At 54.2% G+C, this 18,807-nt stretch overlaps 1 protein-coding gene across 4 annotated transcripts; it reads right to left on the bottom strand.

The window, feature by feature from the left end:
* Positions 1-12: 12 nt before the first annotated feature.
* Positions 13-18,514, bottom strand: FBXL19 (F-box and leucine-rich repeat protein 19). 4 transcript variants are annotated; one of them, XM_012660356.1, is made up of 11 exons: positions 18,175-18,514; positions 16,712-16,912; positions 15,137-15,280; positions 14,928-15,014; positions 14,616-14,849; positions 14,071-14,103; positions 12,265-12,776; positions 5,604-5,767; positions 5,341-5,502; positions 1,858-2,076; positions 13-1,753 (listed from the first exon to the last, which is right to left on the bottom strand). In XM_012660356.1, the coding sequence occupies exons 2-11, from the start codon at positions 16,886-16,888 to the stop codon at positions 1,575-1,577; spliced, it is 1,911 nt and encodes a 636-aa protein (XP_012515810.1). In that variant the 5' UTR covers positions 16,889-16,912; positions 18,175-18,514; the 3' UTR covers positions 13-1,574. The 4 variants fall into 4 exon arrangements, with proteins under 4 accessions (XP_012515810.1, XP_012515808.1, XP_012515811.1 ...); XM_012660354.1 differs by lacking the exon at positions 18,175-18,514 and adding an exon at positions 17,865-17,905; XM_012660357.1 differs by lacking the exon at positions 18,175-18,514 and adding an exon at positions 17,865-17,905 and having other exon boundaries at positions 13,942-14,103; positions 14,616-14,834.
* Between the last annotated feature and the right edge of the window lie 293 nt (positions 18,515-18,807).

The following is an 18,807-nucleotide window of genomic DNA, read 5'->3' as shown; positions in this document are numbered from 1 at the left end:
GCACTCCGCCGCCCCGGCTGGAAGATTTTGAGTTTTATAGCAAACCGTATTGTACAGACCCGGGGCCCAGGGGCCCAGCCCGGCTGGGTCCCCCACCTGCCCCTCGCCGGGCTGCCTCCTCCACTCCCCCAAGACGCCCCAACCTCAAGCCTTTCGCGATCCCCAGCCGCCCCTCCTCTCCGGCCTTTGGTCCGCCCAGTCCCTCCCCCCACCCCGCGCACCTCCCTGTTACCTGAGGTATGTGGATAGATCCCCCCTTCCCTTACATGGTACAACCCGGCTCCCCCGGGAAGCCCGGGGTGAGGGGCGGTACCCAGCCCCGACTCCTCCTTCTGGTCCTGAAGCTCCGCCCCCACACCAGAGGAAGGGGCGAAAGGCCAAGAGTCTGTTATTTAGTTCCCATGGCAACTAAGAGGGGTGATTTCCAGCCTTAGCACTGGCATCAGGAGGTGTCCATTGGCTGCTATTTCCATGGCAACCAGGAGTGGCAGTTCCCTGGGCAAATGGGATACAAGTTTCCATGACGATGAAAGAGTGGGAAGAGCCAAGCTGGAGGAGTCCCATCTTCCCCATCAATGGGCTGGCACCCCCCACCCCCAACTCAGGTGGAGCTGCTCGATACAGTAAAGCAAGAGAGCCGGCGGATGGCGCAGTCCAAACTGGGTGCCCACCAGTCCAGTCTCAGTCCAAGCTGGTCGTGTCCCCTCACACTCCGGCTCCCCCAGGTCCGAGGTTCCCCCGGTTCAAGTAACACTTCAGTACAGATGAATGTTCAAGTATTGTGCGGAGAGGCAGGCAGGGGCCTGGGGTACCCCTCACCACTCCCCTGGGCCACGAGCAGAACAGCAGGTAGGCCCGTGGCCCCCACTCCTTGCAATAGCTGCCATTTTCAGTGACGTTCAAGGAGTCAGGGTCAGGGGGAAGGAACTGAAATCTGGGGAGGGGGAAAGGAGAGGGGTGACCCCTTCAAGGGGGTACTACTGCCCCACACCTGCTTTTGTCCCCCACCCCCCACTCAGCCCTGGCTTTCCCCTGGCTCCCCGAGTCTCCCTACCTCTGACACCTGGATCCCCAACTGCTCCTCTGGTTTCCCTTTTTGGCCCCCCCACCCCACCCCCCCACTCCAAGTATCTGGTCTTTGTTCCCTGAACCCTTGGTGGTCTGCTTTCTGCCCCCTCCCCCCACCCGTCCTCCACCTCCCCCAGCCCCAGCTCCCAGTATCCTGTGTGCAGATACTCTTTCCCCATTCTCCCTCCCTCAAACTTGCACCTTAACCCCCCTCCCACCATCCCTTTGGCTCAGCACCCCCCAGTACCTCTGACCCACTCCCCCCAGGGGATGGACAATGAAGCAGGTGGAAGGGGGAGGAGATGGGAAGGAGAAACCCCCAGAGATATCAGTGCAGGGGGAAGAGAAGAGGGAGGCTGGCTTGAGTCCCTAGGCAGGAATCCCAAGTCATTAAACTCAGGAATCCCAAGTCATGAGGTGGGTAACCTGGCCTCCCAGCAGGGGTGAAATGAAGGCCGGAGGTCCAGGCTCCTGATAAGTCCTGGGGGAGGGTGGGGGGCACCCCACTAGCTGTCCTTGAGAAGGAGCTTCTCCTCTGGGCAGCGGAAGGGGCCAGGGGGCCCGGCGGCTGCCAGCCGGGCACAAGCTTCAGGTGAGAGCTGGCGGCAGGAGCGCAGGTCTAGGCGGCGTAGACGTGGGCAGCGGCGGAACAGCGGGAGGCAGTGGTCCGTGAGGCGGTGGCAACCTGGGGATGGGGCAGTGGCAGCTGAGACCAGGCACATGAATAGGGGGTAGGCACTCACCATGGGGACCAACAGGCTAGCAGGATGGAGAGGGGACTGTGCTTACCAGCAAGATTGAGGTGTACCAGGGTCTCCCGGAGTGGGGATGTGGGCGCTGTGAGGAGGTGAACACTGGGGTCCCCAACGTGGGCGCAGTGGCTCAGGTCCAGGGCGCTTAGCTGGGGTGCGTGTCGCAGTAGGAGCCGCAGGGAGGCATCTGTGAGCTCCAGGCCTGCCAAGCGCAGTTCTGCCACCCCCTGCAGCCGCCCACGGCTCTCGGTTTGCCCTGGGCAGGCAGATAAGAGGTCAGTATTCCTGGCTACCCTCATCCCTGCATCCAGGCACCCAGGCCAGCTGCATCTCCATGCCCATATTCCTCACCATATTCCTCACTATCCGCTCTCCAACCTGCTCTGACCGTAAGGGAGCCCCAACTTGCTGCACTCTCTGCAAACACCTTCATGACCTGACCTAACCTCGTCTGTCTATTGCTAATATCACCTCCTCAGTGAGGCCCTCCACGATTACGTGAAACTACATAACATTCCACACACTCCTACCTCTTCCCTGCACTATTTTTTCCCTTTTCTCACCATTTTACTTGTTATATACATTTTTTTCTTATTAATCTTTCTCTTTCCTCATCAGAATGTCAGTTCCATGAATGTAGGAATTTTTGTCTGTGTTATTCATTGTTCTAGCCCCAGGAACTGAGACACAGTAGGTGCTTTAGATATACTCATTCATTCATCCAAAGCATGACATCCCTAAGGAACTACCATCCTAGGCCCTTCTCCTACTTCCCTCTCCACGATTATTATGTCCCCAGCTGGAGCTTCTCCATTCTTCCTAGTCACCACTCTGGGTCAACAACACTCTTGCATGAACTCCTGGCTCAACCACCTCACTCACTCCAATTTCTCCTCTTCTTCCTGGCACCCACAGAGAGCCGTGCTTAAACACTAATGAGACAACATCTGTCCTCTGCTAAAAACTCTCTGAGGGCACCTCAAAGAAGTTCGGTGTCCTTGGTAGAACATTCTAATTCTTACAAAGTTTCAACTTTTAACTCCTCTCCCCTACTTCCAAACACTACCTAGGCCAAATTCTGGAATTGGCCCTGCCTGAGAAACTCTGCCTGGCCAGTGTCCCTGGCTTTCATATCTGAGCTCAGAGGACTCCTCTTTCCCCACCTCCAAGGTCAAAGAGCTCACACCCCTCATCTTTGCACCCAAAGCACATGGTCTGCCTTTCTTTTATGCCACTGGCTCTCAAACTACAGAAGTTTCAGAATCCCCTGGAAAGCTGGTGAAAAGGGATTACTGGCCCCAACCCCAGAGGTTAGGTAGGTGTACAGTGGGGGCCTCAGAGTTTACTTTTCTAACAAGTTCTCCAGTGATGTTGACACTGCTGGTCTGGAGACCACACTTTGAGAACCACAGCTTTCTCTGATCATAATTCCTGTTTACAGATGAGAAAATTGAGGCCCAAAGCAATCTGTCCAAGATTACATAATTATGAAGTAACAGAGCCAGGAAACCCAGGTCTGGTGACTCTGAGTCTAAACTCTTACCACAATGCTATCTGCCTCCCAGGCACCAGCCTAGCCCTGAGATAAACTAGATCAAATGTCACAAACTCATGAAACTAGCCTCCAAAAGTGTTTTATGGAGTCTGCATAGTACTAAAAATTTTCTTTAATTGATGACTAACACTACAAAAAGGATACTTTAAAAGAAACTTAGATACCAAGCTTTCCCTTAAAAAATTATAAGATCTGGCAACACTGGGCTATACCTTCCCGCTGACAATGATTGGCAGGAGCTGGGCTGCTAGGTGCCGTTCCCTAAAATCCTGCACCAGGGCATCACTTCTACTGCCTGCCAGCCCACCTCTGTGGGCACCCGATTTGGCATGCCCTGAATTCTACCCCCTCCTCCTGTCTTTGAGGGGCTAAGAGCCTGGACAGGGGTTACATTTACAGATCTCCTAAACCTTGGGCCATAGCTAAAGGCCATTAGAGCAAAGCAGAGGTAAAAGAGGTCACTTCTGGCTTGGGTAGGGGAAGTGCATTAGTGAGCATGTCACTGAGATAGTGGCATTTAAGGCTGGGCCTTCAAGGGTTTGAATATGTAGCAAGGTGGGAGAAGAACACACCAGGCAGAGCACAAAAGCAAAGAAGTAGAACTTAAATTTTGCTTTGGGAATGCTGCATGAAGCCAGGGAACCACGGCAGGAAAGTTGGGTGTAAAGTCCTAACATGCATAACAGGCCCTGAGGGCCAAGAAGGCTCATCTTTGCAAGCTCCTGAGAAAGGGCCTGAACTGGAATGAATGCAGGCAGGAGATGGGGTCAGTCTGCCAGCACTTTCTCACCTCGTGGCATGCACCATTCCCAGTGCCCACATCACGCCACCCAAAGCTTTCCAGCTCGGTCTCATTCCAGTAAGAGTGCACGATGGGCAAGTTCTCTGGCCTGGCTGTGCCTGTGTGACTTGCAGCAGTCAGTCAACCCCCTCTGGGCCCTAGTGCCTCATCCAGAAAATGGGAAGAATCCTTGTTGCTTCTCTACTCCCTCTTCAGGGCTGCTGTGAAGTGGGGTGGGCAGGAAGAAGGGCGCCTTGAGAGAGAGAGCTGTGAAAGAACTCTGAAAGGGAAGGCTCTTTTACTCTTATTTCAGAGCCCAGCAAATCTCCTTTTGGAAATCTTTCCTCAACTAGATCTCTTCCTTCCACCCTGATTGTTTTGCTCATTGAATTTATTCATTCAACAGATATTTACTGAGCACACCTCCAATCACAGTGCTGGGGTGAGCAGACAGTCCTTGCCCTCAGGGAGCCTAAGATCCCTAGTGGGAGGGAACAGATCTTAATCAAAGCCCTTCACAGTTATATAGTATTATGCCGGGAGGGGACTGCGCTCAAAGCTGAGAGGGACTCAGCTCAATGGAGGGGAGAATCAGGGAGGGCTTCTAGGAGGAAGCAGCATTTCTGCTGAGGCCTGAAGTATGATTAGGTGTTAATGAGATGAAGGAAGATAGAGCATGCAAGGCAAGAGTGGGCAAAGGCCTTGGGGCTGGAGGGAACTTGGCAAGGAGGCGGAGGTGGCTGAAATGCAGGGATGGCACAGGACAGTGGCAGCCAGACCATGCTGGGCCTCAGCGACTGTGGTAAATTATTGGTCTTCATCCAAAGAGCACTGGGGAGCAATGTGAATTTAGAGCACAGGGTGCCCTACCCCCAGCTCCATGTGACCCCCAAGGTGACCAGGCCTCTGCTCCCAGCACCTCCCTCTGCCAGTATTCCCCACCAAGCTGCTGTGTCTCACAGTCCCTGTGAAAACCCTATCCCTTCTGGGACTCATTCCAAAGCGCACAGCAGGTGGGTGAATTAGTGAATAATGGCGAACCAGGGCCTTCCTATTCAAAGTAATGTGTTTTTTCCTTTCTTCAAATCCTTTTAACACCCATCATGAGTCAGAAGAGACCTTAGAGGCCTCATACCCCCACCTTTGTCCAACCCATTCTACAGATGAGCAAACAGAGGCCACACCTGGTTTGGTGTCTGGTGGAGGCAGTAGCAGCTCGCGGAGCTGGGAGTCTTTAACATCCTCAATCCAGCGGAGGTCCAGGAGCCGCAGGGCTGGCAGTGGGGCTGAGCCCAGGGCAGAAACGGAGAGCCAGGAGCAGCCGGAGAGCACCAGTTCCTGCAGGCCTGGGGAGGGGGTGGAGGGGTTCCAGGAAGCAGGTGCTGGGATGACTCCATCTCAGGCCTGGTCCTGTCCGTACCCTGTCCCGCTCACCACCCTGCCCTACCTTGTAGTCGGTTCAGAAGCCACATGAGCTGCTTCTTGGAGACACCTGTCCAGCTGAGGTCTAGGGCACGGGGCTGGCGTCGAACCACACCACTGAGCATGGGCGGGGTCAGTGACTTCCGCCGGCTTAGGTCCATTCGAGGCCACAGACGCTTGTCATAGCACCTGCCAGCCACAAGGTGGAGACAGAGACCTCAGCTCTCGGGGAGCCCACACTGCCCTCGCTCCCGCAGTTCACCCCAGCTCTCTCGCCGCCCACCCAGCACAGGATGGCATGAAACGGGCCCTGGCCAAGAGCCTGGGTTTAGGACCCACCTCCATCACTAACTGCATGCGAGACCCTGGGCAAGTCCATTCCTCTCCCTGAGCCTCAAAGGCCTCACATATAAAATCAAGATAATGATCCAGACTGTGCCTGGCCCACAGGGCAGCCGTAATATCAAATGAGGTAATTACAGTTTGTGGGCATTACAGCTTATAAAGCATGTTGCCAAATACACACACAAACAACACATACACTATTTGATGTGATGCCAAGGGACTGGCATTATCAGTAGCCCCCCACCCCCACCCCTCTGGGGCCTTTCAACCTCTCCTCACTGAATTACGGCGGCTCACAGGCACTTCTCTCCTAACCTCTGCCTTTACCACATCCTGACGGCCAGCTGCCCAAGCTGGACTCGTGGCCCTGGTATTTTCTCTCTTTACTTGCCTGGTGTGTTCCTCCAACTAGAATGTAAGTTCCACAGGGCAGATTTGTCTTTTTCATTTTTGTATCCCCAGGATCTAATACACTGCCAGGCGCAAAGGGAGTTATTTGCTGCACGTTTGTTGAATGAATCAAGCCAGTAACTGTTGAAAGCTGCCACTGAGCACTCCCCCACCACTTCATTTATAGCTTTTCATTAATTCACTCAATGTTTCTGCAAGGCCTGGTAGGTCCCAGCTATTGAAGCTACAAAGATGACTGAGGCCTGAACAAAGTTAAATGGGTTTCCTGACCTCAGCACTCCAAGGACAGTGAACTGGAGAAGGCCTTCCCAAACCTTTTCACCAGGGAACCCTTCCATACTTCTCCCAAGGTACTCTATTAACACTTTGGGTACACTAAAGTCTCTTTGGACTCAGTTTGAGAACTCTCTTGTAGTTCAGTAGTTCTCATAAGGCATGTCAGGAACTGCCTTTGAGACAAGATGGACTGTGTCAGAAGCAACTGGGTGGGGCGGGCCCTGGAAACTATATCCTACCTCCCACTCACCCCTCAGGCCTCTGAAGGGCTTTCCCTCAAGAAGCCCCAGGCTGGAGCCGTGATTCCCAAGCCCCAGTCATTTGCTGTCCAGTTATCTCCAGAACACGAATTTAGCTTTGAATCATCCCCTTTGCACTTAGAACCAGTATTGTTTCACATAAATGTGTTAACCTTAAAAACAAGCACAATAAAAAACAGACCAGGGTTATTAAATTCTAGCCAGGTGTTGCTGTGGCTTTAGGCTACCACCTAAAGACTGCTTTTGTTAAACAGGGAGATAAGTATTAGAGAAGTGTTACAGATAAAAAGCACCCAATGGAGACTTCCTTTTCAAAACTAACAGAAGGATTAAGCTATGTGTTTGTGTCATTGAAAACTGCAAGGCATACTCCAGAGGCCTGGCATGACTGTGACATTTTAGGGACACCAAGGCTTCAATCAGAGCAACTCCACCCTCTGCTCCCCATCCTCCTGCTGCCCCCACCACCCCCAACCCACACCCTGCCCTTCTGGCATTCCAGCCTCTCCCTCTCCTGATTCCTTCCACTCAACCAATAAATATCTGCAAATCTCTCTAATTTGAAAAACTAAAAGAAAAAAACCCAACTCACCCTCAACCCAGCTTCTGCCCCTAGGTCCTGCCCTTTTTCTCTTTCCCATCAGTGAAATCGTGCTCCATCCAAATCCTCTTGGTGCCCACTCTGACTCAGCATTGAGTCCCAGCTCAACTGCCACCACTTCCTTGAAGCTTTCCACTGCTCACAGCTGGAGGGGAGCCCCTTTCCTTGGGGGCACCTACAGGCCCCCAATTGTGTTTCTATACTCCACAAAAGCCAGGCCAAACCACCTGCCCACCTAGAGACACCCAATGCTGTCTGGTGCCAACATGTTTTGGCACATGCTGTGCCTCTGCCAGAAATGCCAATCAACCGAGATCCTTCCAGGCTCATCTCTAGTGCCTCCTCTTCCAGGAAGTCTCCCCTGACCCTTTCTTGGCTAGAGCTAGTCAGTCCTGTTGCTGGACACTGGGATTAAATGTCAGAGGGGCAGCCAACAGTCACTGAGAGCCCTGCTGACACCAAGTGTCCAGCTTCCACTGGGTGCGGAGCAGGCTACACAATCGGGGGAGACACAAACAGTCCACAGCAGAGGCCATAGGGGACATGGTAAGAGTCAACTCAAGGACTGGGATAGGCAGCTTCTTGGGGAGACAATGCCTGAACTGAGACCTTGAGGAAAGCAACAGTTATTCCAGCAAAGGAAGGGGAGGAACAGGGTGTGCATTCCAGATGGTGAAGAACTTGTATCTAGGCCCAGCAGAGAGAAACAAAATGGAGAGCTCTGGGAACTTTAGGCAGCAGGAACAAAGGGCAATTCATCATCTCATTGTAATAATGAGAATAATGATGCTGGTGATGATGACTACAGCACTAATACCTAGTGTTTACTATGTGCTAAGTACTGTTCTATGCATTAAGGATTTAACCTCACAACAGCCCTAGGAGGTAAATATTATCATCATCCCCTTTTTACAGTTAAGGAAAATGAGGCCCAGAGAAGTTAAGAAACTTGTTCAAGGTCCCACAACCAACTGGTGGCAGAGCCATGGTTTAAACCAAGCCGGTCTGGATGCAGAGCTTGAACTCAGAGAAGGGAAGAGGCAGGGGCAAGGCTGCAGAGGAGGCCCAAGTTAGGGGTGTCATGTCAAGGAGGGATAGAATGCTAGGCCATGGGCTGTCACAGTCACAGAGCCCAGAGGCAGAGTATGATGGGTGGGGATCTCAATCTCAGCTATGCCAGCTCCATGCTTTGGGTGACCTTAGGCAAGTCACTTGACTTTTCTGGGCCTTCGTTTCCCAAACCACAAAATGGTGTGAAAGATAGCACTCACTTCAAAGGTTGCCATGATGATGAAGGGAGCTAGTACAGGGGAAGTGGTTCCAGTTCATGCCCAACATCCAATGGGACTGTGGGAGTTTCTTGTGAGGGCAACAGGGAGAACAAAGGGGTTCACTCTTTCTTTTCAGTGATAGAGTCTGGCTGTGTTGGCCAGGCTTGTCTCGCACTCCTAGGCTTAAGCGATCCTCCTGCCTCAGCCTCCCAAGTTGCTGGGATGACAGGCACAAGCCACCGTGCCCGACACAGACAGGTTCTTTCTAAATGGGAATGACACTGAGGCAGGAGGCAGGAGGAGCCAAGGCATGCCATCGTCCTAGAGAGGCAGGGCTTGATGTCCAAGTTCCCTAACCCATTCACTTTTTCCTTGACTCCAGCAACCCCTGAATGAATCATGGCCTGCAAAACTCTATCCTTCTTGCAGAAGCCCTTGGGGATACAGGTGGACCACCCCTAACTGCTCCCTGCCTCCTGGGCTCCAAACACAGCAAGTTCTTCCCTCTCAGAGCTCTCTGATGCCACCACTGTCCTCTAACCTGTCCATCTCCTAGCTTTTACTCCCAACCACACCTGACCCTGGCCCTGTGTTCCAGATCCTTCCTTGCTACCCTCTCTGCCCAAACTTGAAAGCCCATACTCTCTTCCTTGCAACTCAGCAACTCCCCGTGCTGCCCCTGCCCGCCCTCTCTTCACTGGCTCTTGAGGGATCACTTCACTTCCCAGTTCCAAGATGGAAGCCACCAGACAGGAAAGCCTGTAACTTCCTGCTTTCCCACCTACAGACTTTTCTCCAGCTCCACCCTCTACCACTTCTTCCACACTCCATCCTGATTTCCTCACTTTCATTCATTCATACAACAAGTATCTCTTCAGTACCTACTCTATGCCAGGTACCATCCTAGGAACTAGGGACACAGCAGGAACAAATAGACCGAGTCCCTGCCTCGGAGATGATGTCCTCAGTGCCATATTGTCTGGCTTTACCCCCCCCCTCCCACCCTCAAAGCACAGCCAAGGCTACCAAGGCCTCTTTGTAGCACAATCCAACTGCCCCTTCCTGGTCCTGATCTCCCATAACCGCTGGCCAACATCCACCTCTGCTCACCGTTTGTTCTCCCTCAGTCTCTCTCCTCTAGGGCACACCTCTATCTATCCTTGATCTCCTCCAGTTTCTCTGGCTGCTCTTTCTCTAACTCACAAACACTGACATTCTGTCTTCTGCCCTCTTCATCAAAGTTGCTACCTAAAGCTTGAAAACTCCCAAACTTGTATCTTTCCCTTTAGCTCAGAGCTGCTGTCCCAGCTCCATGTGACTAGCCCACAGGCCTTTCAGACCACACATGTCAAATGTGAGCTCTTTCCTTTGCCCTGGCACCTGCTCCCCCGCCCATCATTCCTGAGCTTGGGAAATGGCCCTGTTGCCCATCCAGGCTCCTGGGCCAGAAACTCTGCTGAACATTACCCTGCTGCCCCCACAGCCGATTAGTCACCAAGTCCAAGCCATTCCGGTTCTTAAAAAGCTCTCAGCCCGAATCCCTCCCCACTGCCCCTGCTTCTGTGGGCAGACCTGGTAGAGCCTCCTCACTGGTCCCATTGTACCCTCACCCCCGTCAGACCCCTGCTCTGTCCTACCCTTCTCCTTTTCATTGAAAGGCACCGTTTTATTGAGTGTTTAGTACCCTTCAGGCACTGTGCTAAGTGCTTTGCAAGAATCACCTCATTTAATTCCTGTAAGGTTATTATTAAAACGAATCCTTGACCACAGGTGAGAAAACAAAGACCTTGAGAGATACAGCTATCCACCCACGGCCACATAGCCAGAAAGTGCAGGAACCACAGTTGATGAACCCAGGGATGCCAGATTCCAGGGCCCAGGCTGGAACCTCTTGACGTCGTCCACTCCGGTCACAAGTCTCTCTGTGTGGCACAAATCCAGTCCTTTTCAGTTCTGGATCCCACGTGTCAAGCACAGAGCTGGCCTTGAAGGGGCCTCAGTAAACACTTTCTCAGTTAATATATGAGCAGGAGTGGTAACCCCCAGCAACTTCCGCAACTATTTGTTTCTATGTTGCAGGCTGACTAGGCGCTTGGGCGCTCTTCAAGGGCACAGATCTATGCTCTGAGGACTAAAAGTCTGTGATTTCAGTAAATATTTGTAACTGAGTAAACAATGACGATTACAGTTAAGGCACTGAGCTGTTCCTATTTCCCAGGTACTGTGCTCAGTTCTTTTATGTATATTAGTTCACAAAAACACTATGCAGTAAAAGCTTCTTCGATTATCCTGGTTTTCCAGATGAGGAAACTGAGGCAAAGGAAGTCACGCAACTGGCACACAGTGGCACACGGCTCATCCGAAGAAGAATAAGAGTTAGCCACAGGCAATCTGCCCACAGAGCCTGCACTCTGGCGCTCTCGGCTCCCTAGTCGCTGCAGAGAACAGGAAGCACGCACGAGCACCCTAGACCTCATCCCAGAGGAAGCAGACTGCGTTTGAGTTCGGCCACTAACTTGCACTGTGTCTTCAGGTGTCACTCATTCCCTCACAGGGCTGCTATCATGAAAAACCAACCAGCTAACATTTGTGAAGTGCTCAACAGCATGCCTGTCCCACAGCGAGTACCTGGGAAAGAGCCTGAATTTACTAATTTAGGAACACATTTCTTGAGCACCTACGCTGCCCTTTGTCCAGGAAGGGACGGGAAGATAAAACAGACACGATATCTGCCCCCACCCTAGCAAGTGATGGGAACACAAAAATGAGTAAACGAACAGAGGCTTGTCAACACACAGAAGGTCTCTGTGTGCTCCAGCAGGGGAACAGGGTGCTGTGGGAGTTTGATGGAGAGGAGGAGGAATTGTGCTGGGGGCGGGATCAGAGAGGAAGACAAGAGGCTTGGGAGGATGACCGACATTTTTGAACAAGGCTTAGGAGGTGGATGGGGTGGGAGGGAGGAGGATGGGCAGAGGGTGCTCATGGTGGTTCAGGTAAAGAAGGAAGCTATGAGCAGAGTCAGGAGGTCCAAGCATGGCTGCCTTTGCGAGGGCAGGGGCTACCCAACAAACAGCTTTCTGCTGTGCCAATGGGACCAATAATCAAACTGCCTTCAGAAGTGGCACTGTGAAAAGTGAGGTGATGCATCACCGCACTTAGCACTATGCTTGCCACACTCTAAACACTATGCTTAGCACATACTAAACACTCAACAAATACTAGCTATTATTAAGAGTAAAGATTCTGGAACCAGAGGGTTCACATTCCTGGTTCTACCAATTCCTCTCCATATGACCTTGGGCCTCAGCTTCAGAGACTTGTTGAGAAGGTTAAATGAACTCATAAATGGGAAGCAGCTTGTGCATGGTAAATATGGAAGCGCCGTGCTACAATATGTCCGTACTGTAGACGTATCACCAATACAAAACAAGATGCCCAGGGAGGGTCAGAGACCTATTGCAGGTCACACAGCAAGTGAAAAGCAAGTTGGCAGTGGAACTCAGGCCTGTCCAGGCCACTCACCAGCGGCTCCAAGTCCGGCAGACTCGCATGCAGATGCACAGCTCTCGGGGCCCGAGGTGCTGGAAGACACGAAGCCAGGCAGCCCGGGGCAAGGGGTGATCGGATCCAGCAGCCAAAGGCAGCGTGTCAGGCTCAGGGCTTCGAGGTGGGGGCCGCACCACATGTCGTTCCAGCTGTGGAGGCCGGGGTGGTGGGGCGGGGCCCAGGGGCCAGCTGAGCAGGGGCCCCCCGCTGCCAGGGCGCACAGCCCGCCGCCCCCCACGGTTCTCCTTCTCGCCAGAGCTGCCCCGGGCTGGCCGTCGCCCATTCCGGGCCTCGCCAGGGGCCTCATCCTCACTCAGCGATGTGCCTGATGAGTCGGAGTCGGAGTCCGAGTCCGAGGAGGAAGAGGAGGTGTCAGGCACCCGCTCCAGCAGCTGGCACATCCGCTTGAAACGCTCTAGCTTCTCCCTCTGTGGTGAAGGGGATGGTACCGCCGGGCCCTCAGCAGAAGCCAATGGCGGCTTTGGTTTCTGCAGGGAGACAGGGTGAGGCTATTCGAGGGCCTGGGACACACTTTCCCACACCCCTACCCCTGAGAAGTCACCAGGGGATGAATAGCCCAAGGGACAGTCCTGAGTTCCAGCCCTGGTTCTGCTCCTAAACAATGTGAGACTTCAGCCAACTCACTGCCTCTCTCTGGACTTGAACTTCCTTATCTGCAACATAAAGGAACTATTTCAAAGAATTTAAAGCTTATGGGTTTCAATGGCTTATAAAGTTCCAAAAACAGTAAGATATGAAGAATGGTTAGAGACCAAGTTTTGAGTATTGGCTTGCCTGTCAACTCTCTGCATGAGCTGAGAAGTCCCTGCATCATCATCCATGACTTGGAACAGCTGGACTAGATAATTCTGAGTGTCTAGTCAACAACATGAGAGTAACAACAATCGTCTGGCCCTGTGTGGAGTACCCCACACTTGCTGACTCACTCTGTCCTCATAGTATTCTAATGTAGTGGCAACTTGGGCCACCCCACTCTTTTTAGACATGAGAAAACTGAAGCTGAAGGATACTAAGTAATTTGCCCTAGGTTATAAACTGACAGATGGCAGACACAGGATTTAAACACAATCAGGTAGATTTTTGTGTTTAGTGTGTCAGTGCAAAGTAATATCTGGATTCTGGCTTTGCTGTGTGACCTTGGACAAGTCTTTAAACCTCTCTGGGCCTTACTTCTCTTGAATCCAGGTACATTTTATAGCTTACAAAGTTCATTTACTTTCATTACCTCGTTAGATTTATATAGTACTATGGGATAGGTAGGTAAAGTAGGTAGCATCATCTCCATTTTATGGATGAGGAAACTGAGGCTCAGAGCTGCTAACAAAGATGTCACCATACAAGTTCAGTGCCAGTGGTTGGGCAGAAACTTGAACTCAGTTCTTTCCCCTTTAAGGCTTGGAAAGATGAGGCAAATAGGCCAGATGATACTCTGAGGATTCTTGGGAGGCCAGGGGCTCCTGTGACCTGGGCCCAAACCACTCTTCCACCCAACTCTCCCCAAGGGTCCAGAGCCCATCTTGGCGAAGTGGGCTGGGGCAGGACAAGGTGAGCAGGAAGGGACAGACTCTGTCTACAGAGTGGAGGGTGGAGCAAGGAAAGGTGGGCGGGGGAGGGAGGAGATCCCCAGCACACCTCCCAGTTCTCGGGAGGGAGCCCAGGGTGGCAGGACGAGAAAGCCTGGCTCGGATTCAGAACCCTGGGGGGCAGAAGGCCTGGGCCGCCTGGGTCCGATCCTCGGAGGAGGCAGGCGTCTCCACCCACCTTCTTCAGGTGCCTCTCTCGGCCTCCTTTCACCTACCAGGGCAAGAGGGAGATATGGGGGAAGGAAGAGACCCCATTAGGCCCTCACTGCCCACAAAACTAAAGTCCATGCCCTCTTAGACTACAAATCCCAGAAGTCCCCATCCCAAGGAGAACTCTGAGCATGCTCACCTTGCAACCAGTGCATTGGCTCACCGAGCATGCTCTCATCTCCTCTTTCTTCTCCCTCAGGCCCTTTCCAGCCCCTCCCCTCCTCCACTGTAGCACTTAATTTGAGCATGCTCTCTCCTTCCTCCCTAACCCACCCAGGGCTCCCAAAGCTTCCTGCTTGGGCTAGTTCCCTCTCACCTGTACCTCTCCTCCACACTGAGCATGCTCGACCCTCTCCCCAACCCAACATCTCCTGAACTACATCTCCCAACAACCCCTGGGGAGCACTGCCTCCTAGGCCGACCCTACCCACGTCTCCCCCCCACAATAATGGCCAGGACTACAGTTCCCAGAATACCTTGAGCTGGACCTAGTGAGCATGCTCCATGGCTCACCTTTTTCCTTGGGGTGGGGGCCTCATTCCCTGCCTCCCTCTCCTTTCGTTTGGGGGGCCCAGGCACGTCCTCTTGGGGGGGGCCGGCAGGTAGGGGCCCCTTGCGCCTGGGCGGGGGTGGTGGAAGCGGCGGCTCCTCCGTCAGCTTCCATCCACTCCCCAGGCTTGCGCCCTCCTCGCCGTTGTCAGCCCTGCGACGGCCTGGCCCCTCACCTGAATCCTGGGGAGACAGAAGCTGGGGGTGAAATGCCGCAAAGTTCCTCCACCCACTGCCTACCCAGAGCCCGGTGCAGAGCCCAGCTCCTGCCCCTACCTTGCTGGTGCGGCCTTCCTGGGTGCAGCGAGGACACTCCCAGCAGTTGGGGATCTCTGCATTGATGACACCCTCAGCCTTCCCCATCTGTAGGCAAGAGGGCAGGGAGTGGATGTAGGGTGCCAGTACCCCTCTGAGCTGTGTGCCCCACCTCCTTGCTCCCTGACAATCTGTCCCACCCCAGGCTCCAGGATCCCCAGGGCTTTCACCTTCAGGCAGCCAGGGTGGACGATCTCGTTGCAGATTGTACACTCCATGAGGCTCAAACCAAATTTCTCTTCCTCTCCCTCCACTGTGTCCTCCTTCCCAGCCTCCCCACACAAGAGACACACAGCTGTGTGTGGGAGCACGGGCTGTTGGGGGAGAGGGGGACATCAGGGACCCCAAAAGCAAGCAACAGGGGAAAGACCCTTCCTTCTAGGGACTCTGGCCAGCTGCTGGATGAGGTGATTCAAAACTCATGGGCCAAACTAGGTCAAATCCTGAATTTGCTCTTTTTTGGCAGTATGACCTCGAGCAACTGATTTAACCTTCTTAAATTTCTGTTTCTGCTTCTGTAAAATGGGGTTACCAATCCTTCCCTTGCAAGACTCTTGTAAGAATGAGATAATACGTGAGAATCATTTGATACAAAGTTATCACTGCTGCAATTGTTATAGCAGAATCCAGGACCAGTGTGACCCTGAAATTATAAGTTAGCTTTGAGGAGGGAGAGAGACCACAGGCAAATGTGGCAGTAATACTCAGAGAGGGCTGGAGAAGATGTGGCAGCAGCTTGGGCTAATTCTGAGGTTGCTCAAGGGGTAGCCCAAGGGTTGCTCTGAATCCCACAATGAACCCAGTTTTAGCAAGACCCCTTGGGAACATTAAAGGCAACTGGCTAGTCCTGGCGAAAACAGGAGTAGACTTCAGACAATGTGACTCTGGGGAGGACAACGGTAATACTGAGTCACACCAGTGATGCTGCAGGATGAAGATGAAGAAGATATGGGAAGAAGGAAAAGCAAAGTGAAGCAAGGGATTGGGATCAAAGGAAGAGAAGAGGGGCAGAGGGCTGAAGAGACTGACCAGGAAAGAGTGGCTGGAGGAAGAGAGGGAGGCGGTGGTGTGGGGAGCGGGATGCAGGATGCAGCTGGCTCCTCATGGTTGCTGGGGAGAACTGCTCTCTGGAGCTCAGGGTTGCTCAAAGGATGAGGAAGGCAGGGCGGAAACCCACGTTTCCCTGATACCTACTGTGTGCTGGGCCTTGTGGTAGGCACATTCACATCCAGGCTATTGTTTAATCTCTACAACTCAGCAAAGGAAATATTTTACCAAGAAGGTACTTGAGGCTCAAAGTGATTTGCTCAAGGTCACACAAAGGGTGAGCCCAGCCTCAAATCCAAGACCACCCTGGGTGAGGAAGAGGCCAGAGAAGGGCAAGACCTGTTCAAAGGGGGCCAGCTCTGGGGATGGGTTCCCCTGTGCACAGATGCCTCTGCGGAGTGGTACAGTAGGGGCTAAGCATTCTATGGGTTTGTGCCTGAGAGCTGGGAAAAGCCTGAAGGCAGGGACTGGGTCAGATTCTTCTGTGCACTCGAACATTGCCCCCAGCATGGAGCTGAGAACTAAAACAGACATTTAAACAAACCAGTGAATGAATGAAGGAAATTAATGAGTGAACAAACAGCAACTCTACAGTACATTCCAGGAAGCAGGCACCAGCCACCCAGCAAGGTATTGGGCCAGCTGGGGAAGGGTGGGCAGAGCCGACAGGGGCCCAACTCAGCGGGGGCAGAACTCACGGCAGTGCACTGCCGGAGCAGGCACGACTGCTTCATGCGCCCAGGCCCCCCAAACTTCTTCATGTCTCGGCAGAAGTGGCAGTCCCCGCACTCAGTTCGCACACAGGCCCGGCAGCGACGGCAGCGGGTTCGGCGTCGGCGCGCTCCGGCCCCCGGCCCCCGGCTGCTCGACGACATTGGGGGCGTCAGCAACGCCGAGGGCTGTGGATGGATGATAGCAGGGTCAGATGGGCCTGATAGAGCCCGGAGACTTCTGGCAGCTCCCCACACCCGTAGGTGATCAGACCTTGCTCTCCTCCTCAGGGGGACAACAAGGTCACCCTCTCCTGTGTGCCCACTCCCTCAATCAAGGCCACTCTCTCCCTGCTGCAGCTCAACTGAATCCTCTGGAAGCCCTAGGAACTGGCTTCCTGACCTCACTCCTCCTCTAACACTTCCTCAGAGTCCCTTTCCTAGAGCAGGGAGGAGGAAGGGACACTCAGGCCCTCTCCTGACACCCCCACACCAAAGCTCCTTGGAAGGCCAGGCGCTCCTTATCTGTGGTGTTACCTCGGAGAGGTCCCAACTCTTCCCCTGTTATCCAACTGAGCCAGAATACCCCAGGCTCTCCTCAAACTACAACTCCCCTAATTTACCTCCAAGATACCACAGATTCCTGGGTGGAAGCTCCAGACTTTTCTTTTTCCCTCTTTCTTATACGCAATGGCCATACAATCTCTCTTCCACCCAAACCTAGATATCCTTACCAGATCCAACAGGATCTTTGTCCCCCAAACCCTAATGACCCACTCTGCCCCCCAACTTCCTGGGGCCCTGACACACCCCTGAGATGCTTCTTTAGAGTCCCTTCTCAGCCCAAGATCTCAACTCCTCTGTTCCCCACAGAGTTCCCTCTGCTCCAAGAGATCCTCCTCTGGGATCCGTCAGGTCAATCCGGGCAATCTCCCAGATTCCCTGGGATTCTAGAATCCAACCTGACATCTCCACAGAACTAAGGACGGGCTCAGTCTTAGATTCCCTCAGCTTCCCAGGCTGCTTTCCATCCCTAATTGTCTAGAATCCCTTGGGCTCCCTTTCCCATGGAAACCATATCCTCCAAGATCCCATACGGACTCAGAAGGCCCGGAGGGTCTCTTCCTGGTCAGAGTCTTACCCCAGCTTCCCCCTTTCCAGGGACTTCCAGACACATCATGGGAGTAAGGGGCCCTCCAGCGCTCCAGGGGAGGGGCCTGGAGGGCGGCGACTGCAGGCGGGGATGGGGGGGGTCTGCAAGGGGAAGCAGGGTCTAGGAAGGCCAGTTCCCCAGGGTTGAGAGGTAATGGGAAGGGAGGCTGGAGGTGAGGAGTTTGGAGCACAGAAAGGGTAAGGCTGGGGGCGGGGAAGGTGGAGAGAGGCCGGGCTGAGGATGAATGGGAGTGGGAGCTGCCCAGGTCTGGGGGTGAGGAGGAGCCGCATGAACCCACCTCACACGTGTCCCGGGAGCCATCTCTCCCTTCTCGGCAGCTCCCGGCGGGTCGGCGGCCATCGGCGGCGGGGGGGCCGGGCGGCGCGGGGCGCGGAACGCTCAGAACGCCGGGGTCCACGGCCCCCCGAGGGCGCTCGGCCCCTCCCTCCGGCGGAGGCCGGGACTGCGGCGAGTGGAGATGGGGGGCGCCGGGGGCGAGGCCCTCCCACGGGCTGCGGCGCGGCCCTTCCAGGGGGAGGTCCTGCTCTGGGGGGCTCAGTCCCTCAGCCCCCCCAGGCCAACGGGGGCTCTTCGGGCGCAGGGTGCTCAGTTTCTGCCCGGGCCCCACTCAGTCCCGGGTCCGAGTCCCAGCTCCCCTCCCCCCACACCGCCCCGCCTCTCCCCAGCGCCCCCGGCCCTTTAACTGGCCCCTTCCCGGCCCCCACTGCCCAGGGGTCCAGGACCAGGCCTGGGCCCCCCACCGTTTCCGGGGTTCAAGCCCCGCCCACCGCCGGTTCCCGGGGAGGGGGGGGTCGCTGTAACCTGCCCCCCTCCCCTGGGCCCGCCCCTGGACTGCGGCCCCCTGCCCTACGGCTACAGAGCAAGCAGAGGGGGGTGAAGGAAGCAGCTCCGGCCCCGCCCCCCCAGCCCG

The sequence above is a fragment of the Propithecus coquereli genome, unplaced genomic scaffold, assembly GCF_000956105.1.
Source record: "Propithecus coquereli isolate 6110/MARCELLA unplaced genomic scaffold, Pcoq_1.0 Scaffold66, whole genome shotgun sequence".
Lineage (NCBI taxonomy): Eukaryota > Metazoa > Chordata > Mammalia > Primates > Indriidae > Propithecus > Propithecus coquereli.
This window is presented reverse-complemented; position numbering and strand designations above follow the sequence as displayed.

Excerpts from the sequence above, each read along its gene's own strand:
- FBXL19 (XM_012660357.1), bottom strand. The coding sequence starts at position 17,903 with ATGATGTGTCTGGAAGTCCCTGGAAAGGGGGAAGCTGGG. Across the intron at positions 15,015-15,136 it reads TCCACCCTGGCTGCCTGAAG|ATGGGGAAGGCTGAGGGTGT; the intron begins GTGAAAGCCCTG and ends TCTTGCCTACAG. Across the intron at positions 12,777-13,941 it reads TCCCTCCCGAGAACTGGGAG|AAACCAAAGCCGCCATTGGC; the intron begins GTGTGCTGGGGA and ends GTCTCCCTGCAG.